Consider the following 19,863-nt stretch of genomic DNA (forward strand, 5'->3'; position numbering starts at 1 on the left):
ACAATATAATATTTTATCAATCCCTTGTATATGTAATGTTTATTCACTGTCACTAGGTAGGAGGGTAAGGTTGTTTGGTTGTCATGTTTGTTTGAGCATGCGTGACTCCTCGCGCCGACACTAAACTAACGAAACTTGTTGATGCAAATGAGGGATAAACAATTGATGCTTTCATGAGTAACGTATCCATAATGACAAGATGATGTGTGGATCCTTCATTAATTACACATAACAAAACAACATTTGATTATTGGATATGCTTTGGATAACGAGCACCTGTTAATTACCGTGTTTCAGAAGTCCATATTTTCGTGAAGTTACCGTGTCAACAATGAAAGCATTTTTGAAAGGAAGTGACAATTCAGTGTTTTCACTGTCACCCAAAGTGACAACACTCGGCCGTGAAGGATGTGACATTCAACTACAGGTATATTTCAAGTGTAAACAATTGCATAATGTTTTTCCACAAACCACAGGTGAAAACGTGTTTTAAATGATTCCTATGATATCCCCATACCATCTGATATCTAAATCAACTCATCAAATCGAGTACGATATAGTATAGTTTCAGTTTATTGGAAGCATATTTGTCCCTTTAACCACCGTATATGTACATAATGATCATCACGCAATGCATTTATGGTCACTTGTGTAATAGTAGTCATTACTGTACATGTATAATGGTCATCTCTATATATTGGTCACCTCGATACTGCATGGTCATCTCTGTATAATGGTCATCTCTGTATTGGTAATCTTTTTATAATGGTCATCTATGTATTGGCCATCTCTGTAATCTGTATAATGGTCAATTCTGTATTGCTCATCTCTGTATAATGGTCATCTGTATCTGTACATATAATGGTCATCTCTGTATATTGGTCATCTCTATATTGCATGGTCATCTCTGTATAATGGTCATCTGTATCTGTACATATAATGGTCATCTCTATAATGGTCATCTCTGTATAATGGTCATCTCTGTATAATGGTCATCTTTGTATAATGGTCATCTCTATTGGTCATCTCTGTATAATGGTCATCTCTATATAATGGTCACCTCTATATTGGTCATCTCGATATTGCATGGTCATCTCTTTATAATGGCCATCTCTATCTGTACATATAATGGTCATCTCTGTATTAAGTCGCCATCTCTGTATTAAGTGGTCATCTCTGTATTTAGTGGTCATTTCTGTATTAAGTCGCCATCTCTGTATTAAGTGGTCATCTCTGTATTAAGTGGTCATCTCTGTATTTAGTGGTCATCTTTGTATAAAGTGGCCATCTCTGTATTAAGTGGTCATCTCTGTATTAAGTGGTCATCTGATCTCTGTATTAAGTGGTCATCTCTGTATTAAGTGGTCATCTCTGTATAATTGGTCATCTCTGTATAATGGTCATCTCTGTATTGGTCATCTCTGTATAATGGTCATCTCTGTATAATGGTCATCTCTGTATAATGGTCATCTCTGTATAATGGTCATCTCTGTATTAAGTGGTCATCTCTGTATAATGGTCATCTCTGTATTAAGTGGTCATCTCTGTATTAAGTGGTCATCTCTGTATTAAGTGGTCATCTCTGTATAAAGTCGCCATCTCTGTATTAAGTGGTCATCTCTGTATTAAGTGGTCATCTCTGTATTAAGTGGTCATCTCTGTATTTAGTGGTCATCTCTGTATTTAGTGGTCATTTCTGTATAAAGTCAACATCTCTGTATTAAGTGGTCATCTCTGTATTAAGTGGTCATCTCTGTATTTAGTGGTCATCTCTGTATTAAGTGGTCATCTCTGTATTAAGTGGTCATTTCTGTATAAAGTCAACATCTCTGTATTAAGTGGTCATCTCTGTATTAAGTGGTCATCTCGGTATAAAGTCAACATCTCTGTATTAAGTGGTCATCTCTGTATTAAGTGGTCATCTCTGTATTTAGTGGTCATCTCTGTATTAAGTCACCATCTCTGTATAAAGTAGTCATCTCTGTATAATGGTCATCTCTGTATTTAGTGGTCATTTCTGTATAAAGTCAACATCTCTGTATTTAGTGGTCATCTCTGTATAAAGTGGTCATCTCTGTATAAAGTCAACATCTCTGTATTTAGTGGTCATCTCTGTATAAAGTAGTCACCTCTCTATTTAGTGGTCACTTCTGTATTAAGGCCACAGGTCATCTGTCTAATGCCACCTCTGTAATGGTCACCTCTGTATAATAGTTTCATCTGTGTAATGGTCAACTCTACAGTGGTCAACTCCCTGTGATGGTCATTATCATTGTCACCACTGTATGACTGTCATAGTGTTCCCCTCTCCAAAAAGTCAGTTCTGTATATATAATATTGTCCTTGACACTTCCATATAAAATAGTGATCACCTTATCACTTATACAAATATGGACCTCATCCGCAGTTAATATTTCTCAATCTTTAATACAACCATGTATCAACCTCATCAAAATACGATATTTGTATATTAATCTCGGAGTTGAAAATTAACTCTCAATGAAAAGGTTTATAAAATGTATTGAAGAATATACTGGTCCTCTTATTTCTGAACTCCAACAATTAATTCACTAATTTAATTGTCATCAATTAATTGGTTTCTTTTCATTTTTCGATTAAATTTCTATTGCTTTTCTTCATCATCCCATCACTATTTTCAGAAGAAATTGAGAAAAATGACTGGTTAAGCTTGTCTTCCAGCTGATCAATTTAGAATAAAACTACATTTACTCGATGCTGACGTGATTGATATACTCGATATTTTGCTAACTGGGATAATCATTGGCCTGTGGTGGTTCTGGTCCGTTGAAACAGGATAATTACTGCCCTGTGGAGTGGACACAGCTATGTAATGTAGACAAGGAATATGAACAATATTTGATTGAAAATCCAATTATTGGAAATCTATACTCAGCTTCCTTTGGTCCATGCAGTGTCACTTTCACCGCCAATCAATAATCCTCGTTATGTAATTATGGTGTAATAATGTGCAGAGAGAAAACACCTTTTGTTCTTTTTGGGGATATATCTATAATTGATGTGGGACAATTCGGGGGCCTAGAGGTCCATTCACAGTTATGTTGGTTTTTGCCTAATTCAGAGGTTTATTTTTGTTGTGTCTGGTGTCTCGACTTTCATTAACTGTTATATATGCTAGTTTGTGTCTACAGTATATCGCTGACTCAGAAGACAGAGGTTTATTTTGCGATGTTTGGGGCCTAGATCGCTGACTCAGAAGATAGAGGTTTATTTTGCGATGTTTGGGGCCTGGACTTTCATTTACTGTTATGCTAGTTTGTGTCTACAGTATGTGGCTTATTCAGAAGAGAGAGATTTATTTTGCGATGTTTGGGGCCTAGATCGCTGACTCAGGAGACGGAGTTAATATTTTGCGATGTTTGGAGCCTCGACTTTCAATGTTAAATTCCAAGTGATCTTCATTTGACTGATTCAGAGATAGTGATTCGATCGTTTGATGTTTTTCCTTATTGACTTACGTACATGTACTTGATTGTATCTAAGTATCAATATCACCTTATTTGTCTGGTTACCTCCATTCTGAAGGATGTATACTCAACACAAGGACTTTTAAAGTCGGTCTGTAATCTACATGAGTAATTTTATTACAATTAAAAAAAACTGCAAGTGTGACGACCTTACAATGATCTATGGAGATCAGGATATCGGATGGACTGAAAGCTTTTATATTCAGACATTGGTACTCTGTAAACTTAAAACAGACATATTTATAGGTACTGTGTATAGCATATGTTTTGAATTGTTGAATGTGCTACTACAGGTATTGTGTTTAGATAAGAAAGTTAATACCTAAATTATGAGCATGAGTAGCATTTTACGTACGGATGGAAATATAACCAGGAAGAAGGGAGTCCGTCCTAAACAAGTGTCATTTAGTGGTACTAATCCAAAGGTAAAATGTGTATGTATAGTTGTATTTAGGTAGAATGTCTGTCCACTGTGAACTACCTCCATTGATGAAGAGTTCCAAATTGTTCTGACTAGGAATGAGGTTGCCACCTAACTACAAAGTGTTTTACAGAATATATATATAAATCAATCATTTCCTTTATTTATTATAACAACTTGTGGACATGGGGATTTTATCCATGGTACAAGTGATTTAATGTTTATATTTTCTTCAACATTATTGGGAATGATTTGAAAGTATTCCTTGAAAAGGTTTGTAAGTTATGGTTGCCATCTTTTTATGTATGGTTTTGATGCTGCCTTAAAATGCTGTTAAATGTACCTCATTTCCAAAAGAGTTCCACATTCACAAATCAGATTAAAATTGATGGTAGATAATTTATAAACATAGCACTTTTAAGAGTTCAAATACTGTACATGAAAATGCAAGTACAAAACAATTCACCAAGTCCTTTGAGAGATCTTTTGATCATTTGTTTCTTGGAAAACATGTTCCATTGCTTTCTGTTATTGTTTCAGACATCAGGAGTCGACCAGCAGCATGCTGTGATAGAATATCATGAACAGGAAGACTGTTACGTCCTACAGGACCTCAACACTGCACAAGGAACCTACGTGAATGACTGTCGGGTACAGAACGCCATAGTGAGGCTTGCACCTGGGGATATCGTCAAAGTCGGATACAGTGGAGTCCCGTTTGAATTGAACATAGAAAACCCACCACCTGTAAGTGATTCATATATTTGTCCAGTTAATTAATTTCACTTCAGTTTGGCTTCTCAGTTATTGAGATTTTTAATGAAATATCTGAGTGATTATAATTTTTATGGTCATTTTCTAGACCAACAATTAAAAAAAAAATGTGACTTATAAATTTTTATAGATTTTGGCAATGGCTACATACAAGAAAATGATGTACAACCAGCTTTTTTGAGACTTTAAGTAGCTGTAAGTAAATAATAAAGAAATTGAAAAAAAAGTCTCTTTATTTGGGGGACAATAAGAATATAACTTTGTAAATTGCTCAAGTAAGAATAAGGTAGTCATATTTTTCTTTGGATATTTCGTTAGAAAATGCTCAAAATTGATATGCCCTTGGTGGAACCCTGTAGATTTGAATTTGCGGTGCCAGTGTTTGCAGTGAAAAGTATACAAATCTTTTATTAATATTACATTGGATTTGGTAGTAAATACAATAATTTTGTTTTTAAGTAGTAATTAAATGTATTTATATCACTAGCATTGAATAATTCATTGGCTACTAATACATCATTAAACACCCTTTATTAAATGCACTTTCATGATTAAATTCTCACAAACCTGTTTGATTTTTCATAGCATATATGTATACATATGCTTTGGTTGTCATTTTGCCCAATTCCTTAAAGTTATATATATATGTCTGTGACGAAATTTTCCTTCAAATTTGATACAATTTCTAATTCAAAATAAAAGTTTAAAGCAAAAAGTTTTCAGAAATCTTACGGGTTGCAGTTTGAATAGTACCAATTTGTTTAAAAAAAACAGCTGACAAAATCTGATTCTGTAGAAAAGGTAGATGTTTACTACAGTTGCTGGGAAAGTATGTTATTAAGTATCAAATACCAGTAATATATATACATAACATTAACCAATATCATGTATGCCAGATGTTTTTTGTCTTTTCATCATTTTATGAGTTGGTGATCTTGTGTCACACACCCAAACTTTCATCATACATGTACATCATAATTGTTTTAAATCCCAGGCTCGTCAGGAGAGACCCGCAGGATTCCAACAGGTATAAGTCATATTTAACCTTTAACCTCTAAACAGGTCCAACCATTTCACCTTTTACGTGTCATGCTCATGTGTATTCATTTCATGTCTGTCTTTATACTTTTCTCCTTAATTTAGTCTATTTAAAATCTGCTGTTTTATACAAATTTGATTGTCTCCCTTTAACTGAAACAACTGTATTGATAATAACAAGTGTGAAATATTGAGAGAGAGAGAAAAAAATTAACAAAAACAAAAAACAAGCAATAAAGACAAAAAAATGAAATAAGTATCTTTTTCAAGAGAAAAAAATGTGTTCCAAACTTTGAAACAGCAGGTTTTCAAATATATTATAGAAACAGCATACGTCTTCATTTAATCTGTTTATCTTATCAAAGTGTCTGTTGCATCTTTGTTAAATCACTGTTAAGATAAATTAGTATATGTACATATGTACATGCTATACTTAGTAAAACCAGAAACAAGTAATTTAGGTTAATAGATCTACAAAATATTCACGGGTAGAATTCTAAAATCAATACTTAGTCAGCAGTACCCTGTACCTACAGTATCTTGTTTAGGTATTAGATACAAATTTATAATTGTATATATTTAGTATCTATAGGAATTATGTAATGGACACTCAACAGTATTAATACAAACCTTATTCAAATTCCAGAAAGTTTTCCTTTTCCATCACTCTTATGTTATTTACTAATGGCCTGTCTTTCATGCATTCTTTTTGGTATTAGTTTTAAGCTCACCTGGTCTGGCCTAATGGCCAAGTGAGCTTATGCTTTGGTGAGTCGTCTGTCATTTGTCTGTTTTGTCCGAAATTCTGTCATCTGTCTGGCATCAACTTTTTCTTTTCTAGAGTTAAGCTATTTGGCTGCTAAACTTCTCACATGAACAAAAATGTTTTCAAAACGAAATGACCTTGACCCATATTTAAGGTCACAGGGGTCAAATTTATTAAAACATTTCAACGACTTCTTCTCACAAACCAAAAGGCCTGTAACCATGATATTTGGCTGGTAGGTTTCTGGGAACTCCACAAAATCTGAACAAGAAATAATGACCTTTAACCATATTCAAGATCACAGAGGTCAACTTTGTTAAAACAATCAAAGGAATTCTTCTTATTAACAAAAAGGCCTAGAGTCAAGTTAAATTTGATTAACTGAAATGCCAGGTACAGGACCATTGGGCCTCTTGTTACATTTCTCTTACTTTTAAATAATCCTTTTCTCGTGAGAAATTTGAAGTAAAGGAAATTAGTCATATTATAGTATTTCATGACATTTCTTTATTCCACAATCTATAAATAGGTTTTGTTGATATTGAAAAAAGTTTTGTTTTAGAAATGTTTAGTATACATGTATATAAAATATTTTCCCAACCCAGTATTGTTATTTCTCTTGGCATGAGTTTTCATTTTGCAGATATTTAGATGTTTACTTATAATATTTTAATGTACTTCTAGATCTATATATTATGTACAATGAAAATTTCATGCAGTGATTAATTCACTTGATTTTACCGTGCGCTTCATTCCACAATACACAGGTAGACTTGAAACTATATGGGGAGGAGGACTATAGGACAAATTCAATGTTTCCTGATAATTTAGAGTTTGTGAAATTTTAACCAGATACTTTCACTTAAAGATTGGTTAGATATTGTGTAATATGTTTGCATGAAAATCTTCTATACATAATCATGGCTATCATTATTTGACATTTATGATTTCAAGTCAAGTTTGAAAATTACTTTTTACTAACAAATGATTTTTAAAAAGAAAGTACTGTGCTCTTAAGAGTCTGCCATAAGTTTTCTTTTCATATATAAATTTTTTTTTCTAATTTAGAAACAAAAGATTTCTGTAAGTTTGTGATCTTTCATGATCAAATATGTGTCTAACAAATCCCCGGTCTTCTTCACTTTGTACTCATCTTAGATAACACAATTAACTTATATACAATGTCGGACACCTAAAACCCTAATCTATACAATGTATATAATCATAGCATGTACAATGTCATTTGTGGGACAATAACAAGACAATAATGTTTAAATATCTATTTTTAAAAGTGATTTACACATTTAGAATATGTTTTGTTTGTCGACTTCAAAGCTGTCTTTTGAATGTCACCTTTATCTATGAGGCTCATTATTTAAAACAAGGCGATATGAATTGTCCTACGGCGCCCCTGTAGGAAGGTGTATAGCACTTTGCCCACCAACAAGTATATTTGTACAATATGTACTTTATCATATACCCCTCTTGGTGCCTAAGATTACGAAACAACACCTACTCAAAAATGTTCTTGATTTCAATCGATGCGGTAAATGACCTCGACTTCTGATATTCCAAATGTGTTTAAATTTCAGAACTGTTTTGCGTGTATAGAACCTGAGGTATGGTTGTAAGAAATGGTCACCATAGTTTAAAATTACCATTACATAAATTTAAATGGTAATAAAAAAATGTTGACCATGTTTCTTCAGGGTACGATGGCTTTTACTGTGACCTGTAACTAATATCTTAATGACTTAATTGTAATTGGAAAGTTCGATGTTTGAGTTAACGTTTACCTTGTAATTACGGATATCTACCGTATGTACACAGAGATAGTTTCCAACACAAACTGCAGAACAATCCACTTTGTCCACGAGTGTTTGCTCAAAGATCTATACTCCGACTAGGCTAATACAGTTTTTCCTAGCCACATAGATATGCCCGAGTCCAAAGCACCTGAACCTCCGTACAGAGGAGCTGTGAATATATAAAGGTTTTGTTTGTCGTGCATGCTTCAAAGAATTAGACTGCGAGGAAATCTCATGTCAAACACTTACATTAATATGTTTTTCAGTCTTAGTTACGATGATCAACACCATACATAATCGTAGACATTCACAGGTGAAAATGGTACCTGACTTGATATGCCGTGAGGATCTAAGTTCTTGTGCCCAGGAACATGGGGCTTTTGAAAAACATATGTGAAATTATCTGTGTTCAAGGAATTTGAGATACACAGTTTCTTTTCAATGGAGTATTATTTCAGGTTTAAAAGTGTACCTGATATGTGTAATTGATTACGTAAACATAGGCGCTGTCCTTTCTATGTCGGTGTTAGAATGTGTTTCTATATCACATCCATTTTGATGTATTTGTGAGACTGTTGGAGTATCGTTTGACACATGAGGATAGCTGTTTTAACCTCGGGATAAAGGTTGCATGAGAGGATTTAAATTGTGTGCGTTATATACGTGGTTAATCTGCGATCCCCACTAAATCTGGAGTATATAGTTTACATGTTAATGTTTTAATATGGAGTTGTCGAAGAGCGATTATTACTGCGAAAAATATGGGGTAAGACAATTTTTACTCGTACTTGGATTTTTTTCATTGGCCCCATATCCAAAATCAATCAGTATATTACCGCTTACAATCATGCCAAGTTTCATGCTTTTACTGAAAATCCCACAATTATTTCACCATTCTGCTAGACTATATATTTAGATAGAAAATACATGTTTACATAAATCAAGGCAATGTACAATAATGTAGTATAAAACTGAGTATGTACTTTATAGATATTAAATCTACCAAAAAATTATCACTTAAGTTTATAGAAAGCAGGTTTGGGCGTATATCTGCATTATATATTGCAAGTCATGGATAAAAATGGTCCTTGAATACAAATCAAGATTTTGATGTATCAATGAATCGCCTGTTACAAAATACTTGTAAAGTAGTTACGCCCCTGCGAAGTATTTTGTATTGCTATAGGTCGCCCTGATCATATAAATATACTGTGGTGTATTCGTCAGTAAGGAAGTGGTGTGCGTATACACAACTGTCTGTGTTTCCCTCCACTACCTGGCTTAGCTACCTACTGTTTTACCTTATCAACAAGTCCATACCTGTCATATCAGATGTCACATTCACTATCACTCATTTCACTGGCAAAATTCTTAATTAAAAATTGATGACCCTCTTTTAGCGTTCCAAAAGCTGTTTGAAAATTGGCCATATATGTATATTTGCTGTGTATATTCTCTAGTTTTAAAGGTACGAAGCTTTTGAAAATGACATGTCAGCCAACAATTACCAGGTTAAATACTACACAATGTTGACCTTGCTACCCTCATTGTTCCAGCTGTATAGCTAAAGTCTTAATCCATGTGTGTATTGGGTATATAAACATTGTCAGATCTTACCATAGCCATTGTGATCTGTAGGGTTGATTTTTTTCTGTACGAATTGTAAGTTAGCATTAGTTTAACCCTGACGTTACAAGGACCTGGTTTTAAAACTCCTACTACTGGCTAATTATATACCGTACATGAATATCTTTTAAAGAAATAAAAGAATTCAACTTTAATTTGCACATTTACATGCTGTATGACATATTTTTTGCACAAATTAATATGTAATTATGTACTATACATACACTTAACAGTCTCAAAGTTTTATCATCCAAGGTTAATCTTCACATATTTATTCTAAATTTACAATAGTACCCTGTATATCATTGATATTTATATGTAAATATATGAGATAGTGATATTTCAATGTTTTTATTTTAGTTGCTTTATATAAAACATCATTAGTTTTATCAGCCTAATAAATTGTAAGTCTTAGAATAAAATCTAAAAAATCCCTTTTTCTTTTTTCCAAAACTCTGAGCAGAAATACAAGAGGAAGGACATTTTGTGTGTTATCTCAAGAAATCATGTTAGAATTTCAGGGTGTCTGTTTCATTTTCAACAACTATGGAAAATATCTACTTGTTCATTACAAAATTTACAATAATAAATACATAGAATTAACAATAATAAATATCTATAACTGAAAAAAATTGGATGCACCTGTTTATGTATGCTTATTTATGGAACAATTAACTGTGATCGAAACAATTGTTTTAAGGTATAGTCTTAAATTACGTAATTATTTATAACAAAGATATGTTTGACTATAATTTGATACAGTATATAACATGTCTTCGATCTTGATTACTGGGTTTGCCAGCATTTTTCGAAGGCTATCGGATATTTAATATCACTGTGTGAAGATCGTAGTCGCATGCCTATTTTCAATAGGTTCATATCAATAATTTGGCTGATTTATCAAGAACTGAACCTTGGTGATCGAGTGGAGTAGGCCTATTGTTGATAGTTCACAGACTGAGGCGAGTCTGTCATAGAGATATCCGTGGGCTGAACGACTGTCAGTACTGTTCTACCAGAGATATTGTCCACCGATCTAGTTGGGTTGGAGTTAATTGTATCAGAAGTTATATAATTATCATGATTTATGAGTTAGCATATTAATATATAAATAGTTCCCAGTGTTTTTGGTCACTGATACCTCAGTCAGACCTTGTCCTTAGTGATTACCCCGAGGTAGACACTGGTACTCCGCTAGCCATTAGGACTTTAGAAATGGACGCTGATTGTCTGTTGTTTTACTTTCCGATTGTTATTGATTTCTACGTGGAGGATGACAGATAAAAAGTCGTCACACAGCTGAGAGATAGTTCATACAGATATCATTATATTGGTCGTCAGATATGATAGCAACCATTGTTGTTCTCCGAGTCTGTCCCTGGAGTTTGATTAGGACGTGATATACATAGGCTTTGTGGAACAACATTTAGATAGACACTATACAGTTGTTAAGAGGACAAGTTTGATCAATTAACTTTTAGTTATTTACTGGTATCTGGACTGAGTGTTCACAGAGTGGTACCTGACATCACTCTCTGTTGATGTCCAAGTGTCTTGTGTGTTTTTTTTAGGCAGATAAAAAGATTATGTAAAAAGCTACTTCAGGATATTAAGACATTTGCACCTGTAATCAGACCCCTGGATTAACAGAGTCGTTCAGGATATTAGGAATTTTGCTTAAAACAACATCCGCAACATTTTATCTATTTGACATCGATGTGAAATCAACTTGTTCAAAAGAGATATTTCACACCGTGGTACCTGACATCACTCTCTGTTGATGTCCAAGTGTCTTAATGTGTGTTTTTTTTTACAATGGCAGCTAAAAAGATTAAGTAAAAAGCTACTTCAGGATATTAAAACATTTGCACCTGCAATTAGACCCCTGGATTATCAGAGTCGTTCAGGATATTAGGAATTTTGCTTAAACAACATTCGCAACATTTTATATCTGTGTTTTGTAAAAAATTCTAAAACGCATCTGTTTGACTTCGATGTGAAATCAACTTTTTCAAAAGAGATATTTCAGATTTGGATTACAGGAAATATAAACTGGATTGAAAAGATCACAAAAAGAGTATCTTCAACTGCTTTAAGAGGTCATGAGGGAATTTAAGATATAGACATGCAAGGCTGAACTGTGGTGCAAACCTTGCTCTGATAAAAATCCCCCCAAAAAAACAGTGCTATGTAAAAAAAATGACAAGACATCCAAGGCCTCCCAGTGGTCGTCCTCTGTCTCAGAGTCACGGTGAGGTGTGTATTTAAATAAAGTATAATGTCAAAATAGATTACAGCCGTTTGTTACCTGGATAAAGCAGGCAGATAACACTCAATCTCCAAGGGATTACGTCGTCTTAGATTGAGCTTAAGGAAATGTCCTATTTCCCGTGATAAATATCAAAGCAATTTTTAATATGGCTTTATAGTAAGTCAAGATTTGTGTTGGAAAGATATCTTAGTCATTTACAAAAGTATCTTAAAGAAGTTGGAGATAATTAAATTTTAACTTTTGTTAGACTTTAAATTAAGAATTTATTTTAATTTAATCATGCAGATTGTGCCTTTACCTGTAGTAATGTAAATACTTGTACAATGGATGAAAACATAAATGTAGAAATTTACTTGACAATTTTAAGGGAACATAAATGTTGGGAATTTACTGCATTGTTAGCTTGTAATAGATTTACACTCTTAATGATACACGAGTGTTGGAAATTTACCGTAATCTGTAGGTCATTTTAGATCTGATATAATAGTTTTGACGATACATAAGTAATAACATATTTACTTTAAGGTTTTCTAGGATACATAAGTGTTGAAAATTTATGTGAAATTAAGGTAGCTTGTAAATCATTTACATTTAAAAAAAATAAACCAACAGAATTTGACTCAGTCAGTTATGTTCAATAACATAATCTAGTATATTAATTTGCATGCATCTGTTTAATCATCAAAAATATTGTAACCATATTCCAATGAATGAAATATCTAAAAAATATCAGGAATGCTGCTGGTTTTGAAAACCAAACTAAAGATAGATGGTGTCAATGTGTTTAAGTCTACCATGCAATTAAAAAAATCTGCTTCGCTTGATCAACACCGAAAAAGTTCCTCTTTGTCAGAAATTGACATCCATTTTAAAGTCACATTAAAGCTATCAGAAATTACATAAAATTCATTCATGCCAGGTAAATTTTCATTGTATACATATGTGTTTGACTATTTATTTATTCATAACAAAGAATTTATTGGTTTATAATTAAGAAGCATTTAAGAGGGCATGATGGCCATGCATAGTGAATTAGTGAGTTTTCTGTTTATGTAAATCTTTCTGTATAGAAAATGAAACTAAACAAGCTTATACATAAAAAGCTTTATTTCACACTGTATAACATTACATTCACAGATAGCATATCCCCCTGTACAACAGCGACCAGCATGGAGTCAGCCTCTGACACTTCTATCTGACACCATGAACTACGTCCCGACGGACACACAGCCGTCAATAAACCAGGGGGCTATGAACCTCCCATACCTGTCCACAGGGCCAGCAACCATTACCATTCCATCAGCAGTATGGACGCCGACAAACCAACCGGTGCCTCGTCCCCCAGTCTCACTTCGTGCACGACCCCTCAGTGCAGGTTCTGCAAGGCCAGTCAGTGCAGGGTCAGCAGCAAGCTCGGCGCGCAGGGTCAATGGAGGGTTTGACAGGGTGCAGACGTTTACATCACCAGTCCAGTCACCAGTAACCTCACAGAGATCTGTCGGTAAGTTAGAGTCGACAATATTCTTACCTGTTACTTTGTGATTGGTCAGATTTGTATCTAAAGTTGGGGGCCGCGGTGGCCGAGTGGTTAAGGTGTACCGACATTTTATCAATAGCCCTCTACCTCTGGGTTGCGAGTTTGAAACCTACGTGGGGCACTTGCTAGGTACTGACCGTAGGTCGGTGGTTTTTCTCTGGGTACTCCGGCTTTCCTCCACCTCCAAAACCTGGCACGTCCTTAAATGACCCTGGCTGTTAATAGGACGTTAAACAAAATAAACCAAACCAAAGTATCTCAAGTCATGGTGATATCATTCCAAAAAAGGCGATATTCCACTTCCATGCCATTTTGTGGGGAAGGGGGACATGTTATTGTTAAAGTGTGTTTGAGAGACATGACATAAAACAGCCAATTTTGTGGAATACAGTATGTGGAAATGTGTCTCTTTGTTTAAATGGGTTATCATGTTAAATCGTATGACTGTATTACAGATTGTGGGATGTATTATCATTTTCTTGACGTGTAATTTGATTGTTGTTTTAGTATCCGGAGGATGGACCAATGGACTAGACAGAAGAGCCACACCTCCAGTATCGGTACCTGTGATGGGTAGTCCAGACAACTTCAGATTACAAGAAAAGGTGCATTAATGTGGTACCACAGAATCAAATCAGAACAAATATGGTTTCCCAAACATTTAAGTTTTCCCAGAAAATGTTTTACTCTGATTAAGCAGCAGAAAGCCATTCCTGGTAATAAGCCCACTCATACCTATCGCCATTCTATAGTATAACCATTGGTAACCACAGTTGTCTCGTTACATTTCTTAAGTGACAATTCAATCAGATGTGGGTTACTGACATTGTCCAGTAATAAGCCTATTCATATCTATCACTGTTCAGTAGAATTACCATCGTCAGTAACCATGGTAGTCTCGTTACAGTGTAATTTACTGACAATGTAGAATTACCATCGTCAGTAACCATGGTAGTCTCGTTACAGTGTAATTTAACATGGGTTACTGACAATGTAGAATTACATCGTCAGTAACCATGGTAGTCTCGTTACAGTGTAATTTACTGACAATGTAGAATTACCATCGTCAGTAACCATGGTAGTCTCGTTACAGTGTAATTTAACATGGGTTACTGACAATGTAGAATTACCATCGTCAGTAACCATGGTAGTCTTGTTACAGTGTAATTTACTGACAATGTAGAATTACCATCGTCAGTAACCATGGTAGTCTTGTTACAGTGTAATTTAACATGGGTTACTGACAATGTAGAATTACCATCGTCAGTAACCATGGTAGTCTTGTTACAGTGTAATTTACTGACAATGTAGAATTACCATCGTCAGTAACCATGGTAGTCTTGTTACAGTGTAATTTAACATGGGTTACTGACAATGTAGAATTGCTATTTCATTGTCCTGTTATAAGCCCACCCCTGACCTATAGTGAAGGTTATGTATTATTCCCATGAGTTTATTTAGAGTTATCTTCCTGGTAGTTTTATCAAAGGATAAAATTCAGTACGGTTTTGACATTTAGAATGGACCGCGAGTCAAAACGACGACAGCTAACATCTTATAATCTTTAATTGTTTTTGCAGGAACAGAGGATAATAGCCCTGACAGAGGAAGTGTCTCGACTCCGTAACTTGGAAGTGGACACGTTACGTAAGGACCAGATGCTACAACAGATGCAGCAGCAAATCTTGGAGCTTCAGCATCGTGTCGCCACTCAGGGGCCTCTCATCATGGGCGCCGATACTGACCTGTCACAACGGGTTGTCGCTCTGGAGACTGAACTTACCTCGAAAAACCAGGAGATGATCTCCATGAAAGAACAGGTGAGTCGCTGTCTCCGATGATTAATTTTCATAGTAGTTGATAGAGAACGTTTATAATACTTGTTGTACCGTCAACTAAAGGATACTTGTCAGAAGGTATTGTCATTGTTACATGTCTTCTGGTTACTGAGAAAGACTTCAATGTAAAGTATTCCAATGACAGATTTAGAGATGTATCCAGAACGGTTTCAGTGTTAGACATATATATAGATGAGAAAGTGACAAATAAAAAACTATCATCGAATCTGCTACTGATCCAAACTCTGCCCCTAACTATATTTCACTTTCTCACCCTCCAGAAATGACTTCACTGTCAAACTTTCAAGATATCACCCCAAATCCATCCGGAGTCTACTTCACTTTTCAAACCTTGCAGAAATCACTCCAAACTCGGACTTATCGTGTATGTACTGTCTCTGAATCTGTCATTGGAGTATGTAAGGGACTGGTCAGTGTGTGTGTAGATGTAGAACTAGCAGAATAATTTTAAATTGCTGGCCTTGTTTATAGTGTTGCTGTGTAGGCAAGGGTATGACGCAATTAATAATAATTACAGGTAATCAATGATAATTACAGGTAAACAATGATAATTACAGGTAATCAATGATAATTACAGGTAATCAATGATAATTACAGGTTATCAATGATAATTACAGGTAATCAATGATAATTACAGGTAATCAATGATAATTACAGGTAATCAATGATAATTACAGGTAATCAATGATAATTACAGGTAAACAATGATAATTACATGTAATCAATGATAATTACAGGTAATCAATGATAATTACAGGTAATCAATGATAATTACAGGTAATCATGCAATGATAATTACAGGTAATCAATGATAATTACAGGTAATCAGTAATAATTACAGGTAATCAATGATAATTACAGGTAATCAATGATAATTACAGGTAATCAATATGATAATTACAGGTAATCAGTAATAATTACAGGTAATCAGTAATAATTACAGGTAATCAATGATAATTACAGGTAATCAGTAATAATTACAGGTAATCAATGATAATTACAGGTAATCAGTAATAATTACAGGTAATCAATGATAATTACAGGTAATCAGTAATAATTACAGGTAATCAATGATAATTACAGGTAATCAATGATAATTACAGGTAATCAATGATAATTACAGGTATGTGGTTTTGTTGACATCTGGCAGTTATTTACCAATACAGTACAGTTCTACATCGTCCTCAATTTGCTTTAAGAAGGAAACAAAATTATCACATCCAAAATTAGTTTTATAGAGAAACTACTGTCCATACAGGGTCCATGCCTATTATGATGACGAGCATATTACCGTGACGTAAAATGGCACAGAATATTGCGAACGTTTTCAGCGTGTCTTTTTCAGTGATTGTAGTTCTACATCATTGTAGGTATTCATTCACATTAAAAACAAAAGCTTCTGGTCACATATGAATTAATACCGACCTTTCAATATCCCTCATCATTTTACGTCACGGTAATATGTTTGTCACGATAATATGCATGGACCCCGTAATGATTTTTTAAAAAAATTGACTGGGATGGGGGATTAAGGATAAAGGAATATAGATTGTTTCTGGAATGAGTTGAAACTTATATTTGAATTGATGAGATGTTTGCTTGACCTTGTCCACCTTTTATCTTAGACCTAGTTTAATTGTTATTCCTCTTTGACCTAGTTAAATTATTTATCTTTGACCTAGTTTAATTGTTATCCCTCTTTGACCTAGTTAAATTATTTATCTTTGACCTAGTTTAATTGTTATTCCTCTTTGACCTAGTTTAATTGTTATTTATCTTTGACCTAGTTTAATTGTTATTCCTCTTTGACCTAGTTTAATTGTTATTCCTCTTTGACCTAGTTTAATTGTTATTCCTCTTTGACCTAGTTTCATTGTTATTTATCGTTGACCTAGTTTAATTGTTATTCCTCTTTGACCTAGTTTAATTGTTAGGCTGTTTTTACCTGTGACAGCATATAGATGTTAGTGCCTTACCAACAGTTTATTTCCTGTGTGAATCTAGAGCCTAAACACATTTACATGAGGCTTTTAACTTCTACAAATTACAGTTTTACAGTTTGTCATATTTTGTCTCTGAAACCAATAAATGACTTGCAGTACAAGTCTTCATTTTGGTCATGCTATATTTCAGAGCAGATGTGTAAATTGAGAGCTAAACCTTTGGTTTTGAAGATGTCACTTGATATTTGATACCTGTCAGACCTTGTTGTGATCATTAAAGGGATGTGATCTAATTATCCCCTGACCCATCTTCTCTTAAATCTTGAAGCTGTTGATAAACATTTGTATCTTAGGTGTAATATTGAATTAATTACACGTGAAAATAATTAATATTTTCATTATTTTCAATTTTTTATCTGATAAATATTACACCCACCCTTGTTTTATTTTCCATTGTCAGTTTCGTACAATTCAGGTAATTAGATCACTATTACACTGAGTGTAGCACTATTCGAGTACATTGAACTATACATTGTTTACTCAGGTCAATATCACAGAATTACCTGACACAATAACTATTTTTAATTTTTCTCAGATCTTAATTTCATCATTGTTATTTTTTTGTTTTTAATCACTTGTAAATAATTTGCAAATACAGATTCAACCTAACAGTCATTTGGCTTGAATTCACAAGACTTCCCTGTGTTAAATTTTTCACTGAATTATTTTGCATCATCATCAAGGATGTTTGGATGTTGTTATAACCATCAGACACTGAAGTCCGTTTTCCCCTGATGAAGATTTTATTGGCTATGTAAATACATCGTGTATTACATTCACAAAATTAAAAATGCAGAAAATGGTTTGTTGACACTCTTTCAAATGTGCACTAAGTATGCAAATTAATCCATATACATGTACTCTGAAAAGTATCCAAAATTAAATGCATGCAGGAAAAACACTGCTTATAGTAAAGTACTTTAATTTGTTTTAAAAAATATGTTGTGTTGTTAATGATTGAAAATTTTACAAAGTTCATCGAACACATGTCTCTTAATATATTTTATTGGTGTCATGTATGTGATGTTTTAATTATTTATTTGAATTTATTATAAAATTTTAATTTGATTTCCTTTCTTTTATTTTGCAATAATTTGTTTTTTTCTTCATAAGATTGATATTCAAGATTTATTTACTTTCTATTCAACTCACTTTAAAAAATAGACACAAGATCTCCTTTTGTTTTTATTTATTTTTATTTTGTTTATATATTTTTTTTACTAGTTTATACTTTGGGTTTCACAATCCTGTCCACATTTGAATTATAAGCATGGTATTATTTCACTTATCACAGTTGAGCAATGCCCAGTTAGAAAGATCCTCTAGTCCACCTGTAATGACTGATGAACTCTCTCTCAAACTTAAAGAATTAAATAACGTGAAAAATGAGTTGGAGAGAGTTAAGAAGGACAAAGGTATCACCTCAGGGCTCGTTACACAAATGCAGAGAGATTTGTCGAGTAAAGTAAGTTCCCGCTGGTTTAGACTTGCCAACCCTGGTTTGAACTCTAACTTGCTCTAACCTTTTCCTGCATGACCTTTAAAGTTGATTGCATGTACTGTCTGTCTCAATCATACAATTTCGTAAGAATTTCAAAATGTTAACTGAATATCATTTTAATGCAGTCTTGAAAGGATCTTGAAAAATTTAATAGGAATCATTCCAGGAAAATAAAGATCTGTCCTTGTATTTGAAATAACATTAATTGTACATATGTCAATATTTCGAAAACGAAAATATCCGTTAAATTTTACAAAATAAACAGAATTTTAATGTTGCATTTAATGCACTATTTGTTCTTGGTTTAAATAATGGTACATATATAGAAATATTTTCATGAAATATCAAATTTCCAAATTTTACAGTATTTTGTTTGTCTTTTGAAGTTCTAATCAACCATCAAGAAGTTTGAACAAAATGTTCTCCCTCGAAAGAAGTTTTACACAATTTAATTGTGATGATAATAAAAGGGAGGTAATTCTGATGTACATAAGTGACGATACAAAATGTAGAACTTCTTTAAATTTGGATTCTGACACGACTGTTGTCTTTATAAAATGATTAATGATGTTCTATTTTTTTTTGAAGAGTTGCTGCATATTGCAAAGTTATTCTATATTAATTATGATTGAAAAAAAGGAAAAAGAAATGAAATTAAAGAAAAAAAAAGAGAAAGAATTAGACAGTATATAATCATTCCTCCATCAAACCCTTTAGTTGTGGCTTCATGGAAACTCTGTAGCACCTTTATA

The 19,863-nt window shown here is 33.6% G+C and overlaps 1 protein-coding gene across 1 annotated transcript in view; it reads left to right on the top strand.

The window, feature by feature from the left end:
- Positions 1–106: 106 nt before the first annotated feature.
- LOC117345259 (forkhead-associated domain-containing protein 1-like) overlaps positions 107–19,863 on the top strand; it is a 38,354-nt gene continuing 18,597 nt past the window's right edge. The window contains 8 exon segments of the mRNA XM_033908300.1: positions 107–427; positions 4,468–4,674; positions 5,696–5,728; positions 13,349–13,712; positions 14,256–14,353; positions 15,329–15,568; positions 18,011–18,025; positions 18,905–19,075. Of these exon segments, the coding sequence (XP_033764191.1) occupies positions 332–427; positions 4,468–4,674; positions 5,696–5,728; positions 13,349–13,712; positions 14,256–14,353; positions 15,329–15,568; positions 18,011–18,025; positions 18,905–19,075 (1,224 nt within the window). The 5' untranslated portion in view covers positions 107–331.

The sequence above is a fragment of the Pecten maximus genome, chromosome 16, assembly GCF_902652985.1.
Source record: "Pecten maximus chromosome 16, xPecMax1.1, whole genome shotgun sequence".
In the NCBI taxonomy this organism is placed as follows: Eukaryota; Metazoa; Mollusca; class Bivalvia; order Pectinida; family Pectinidae; genus Pecten; species Pecten maximus.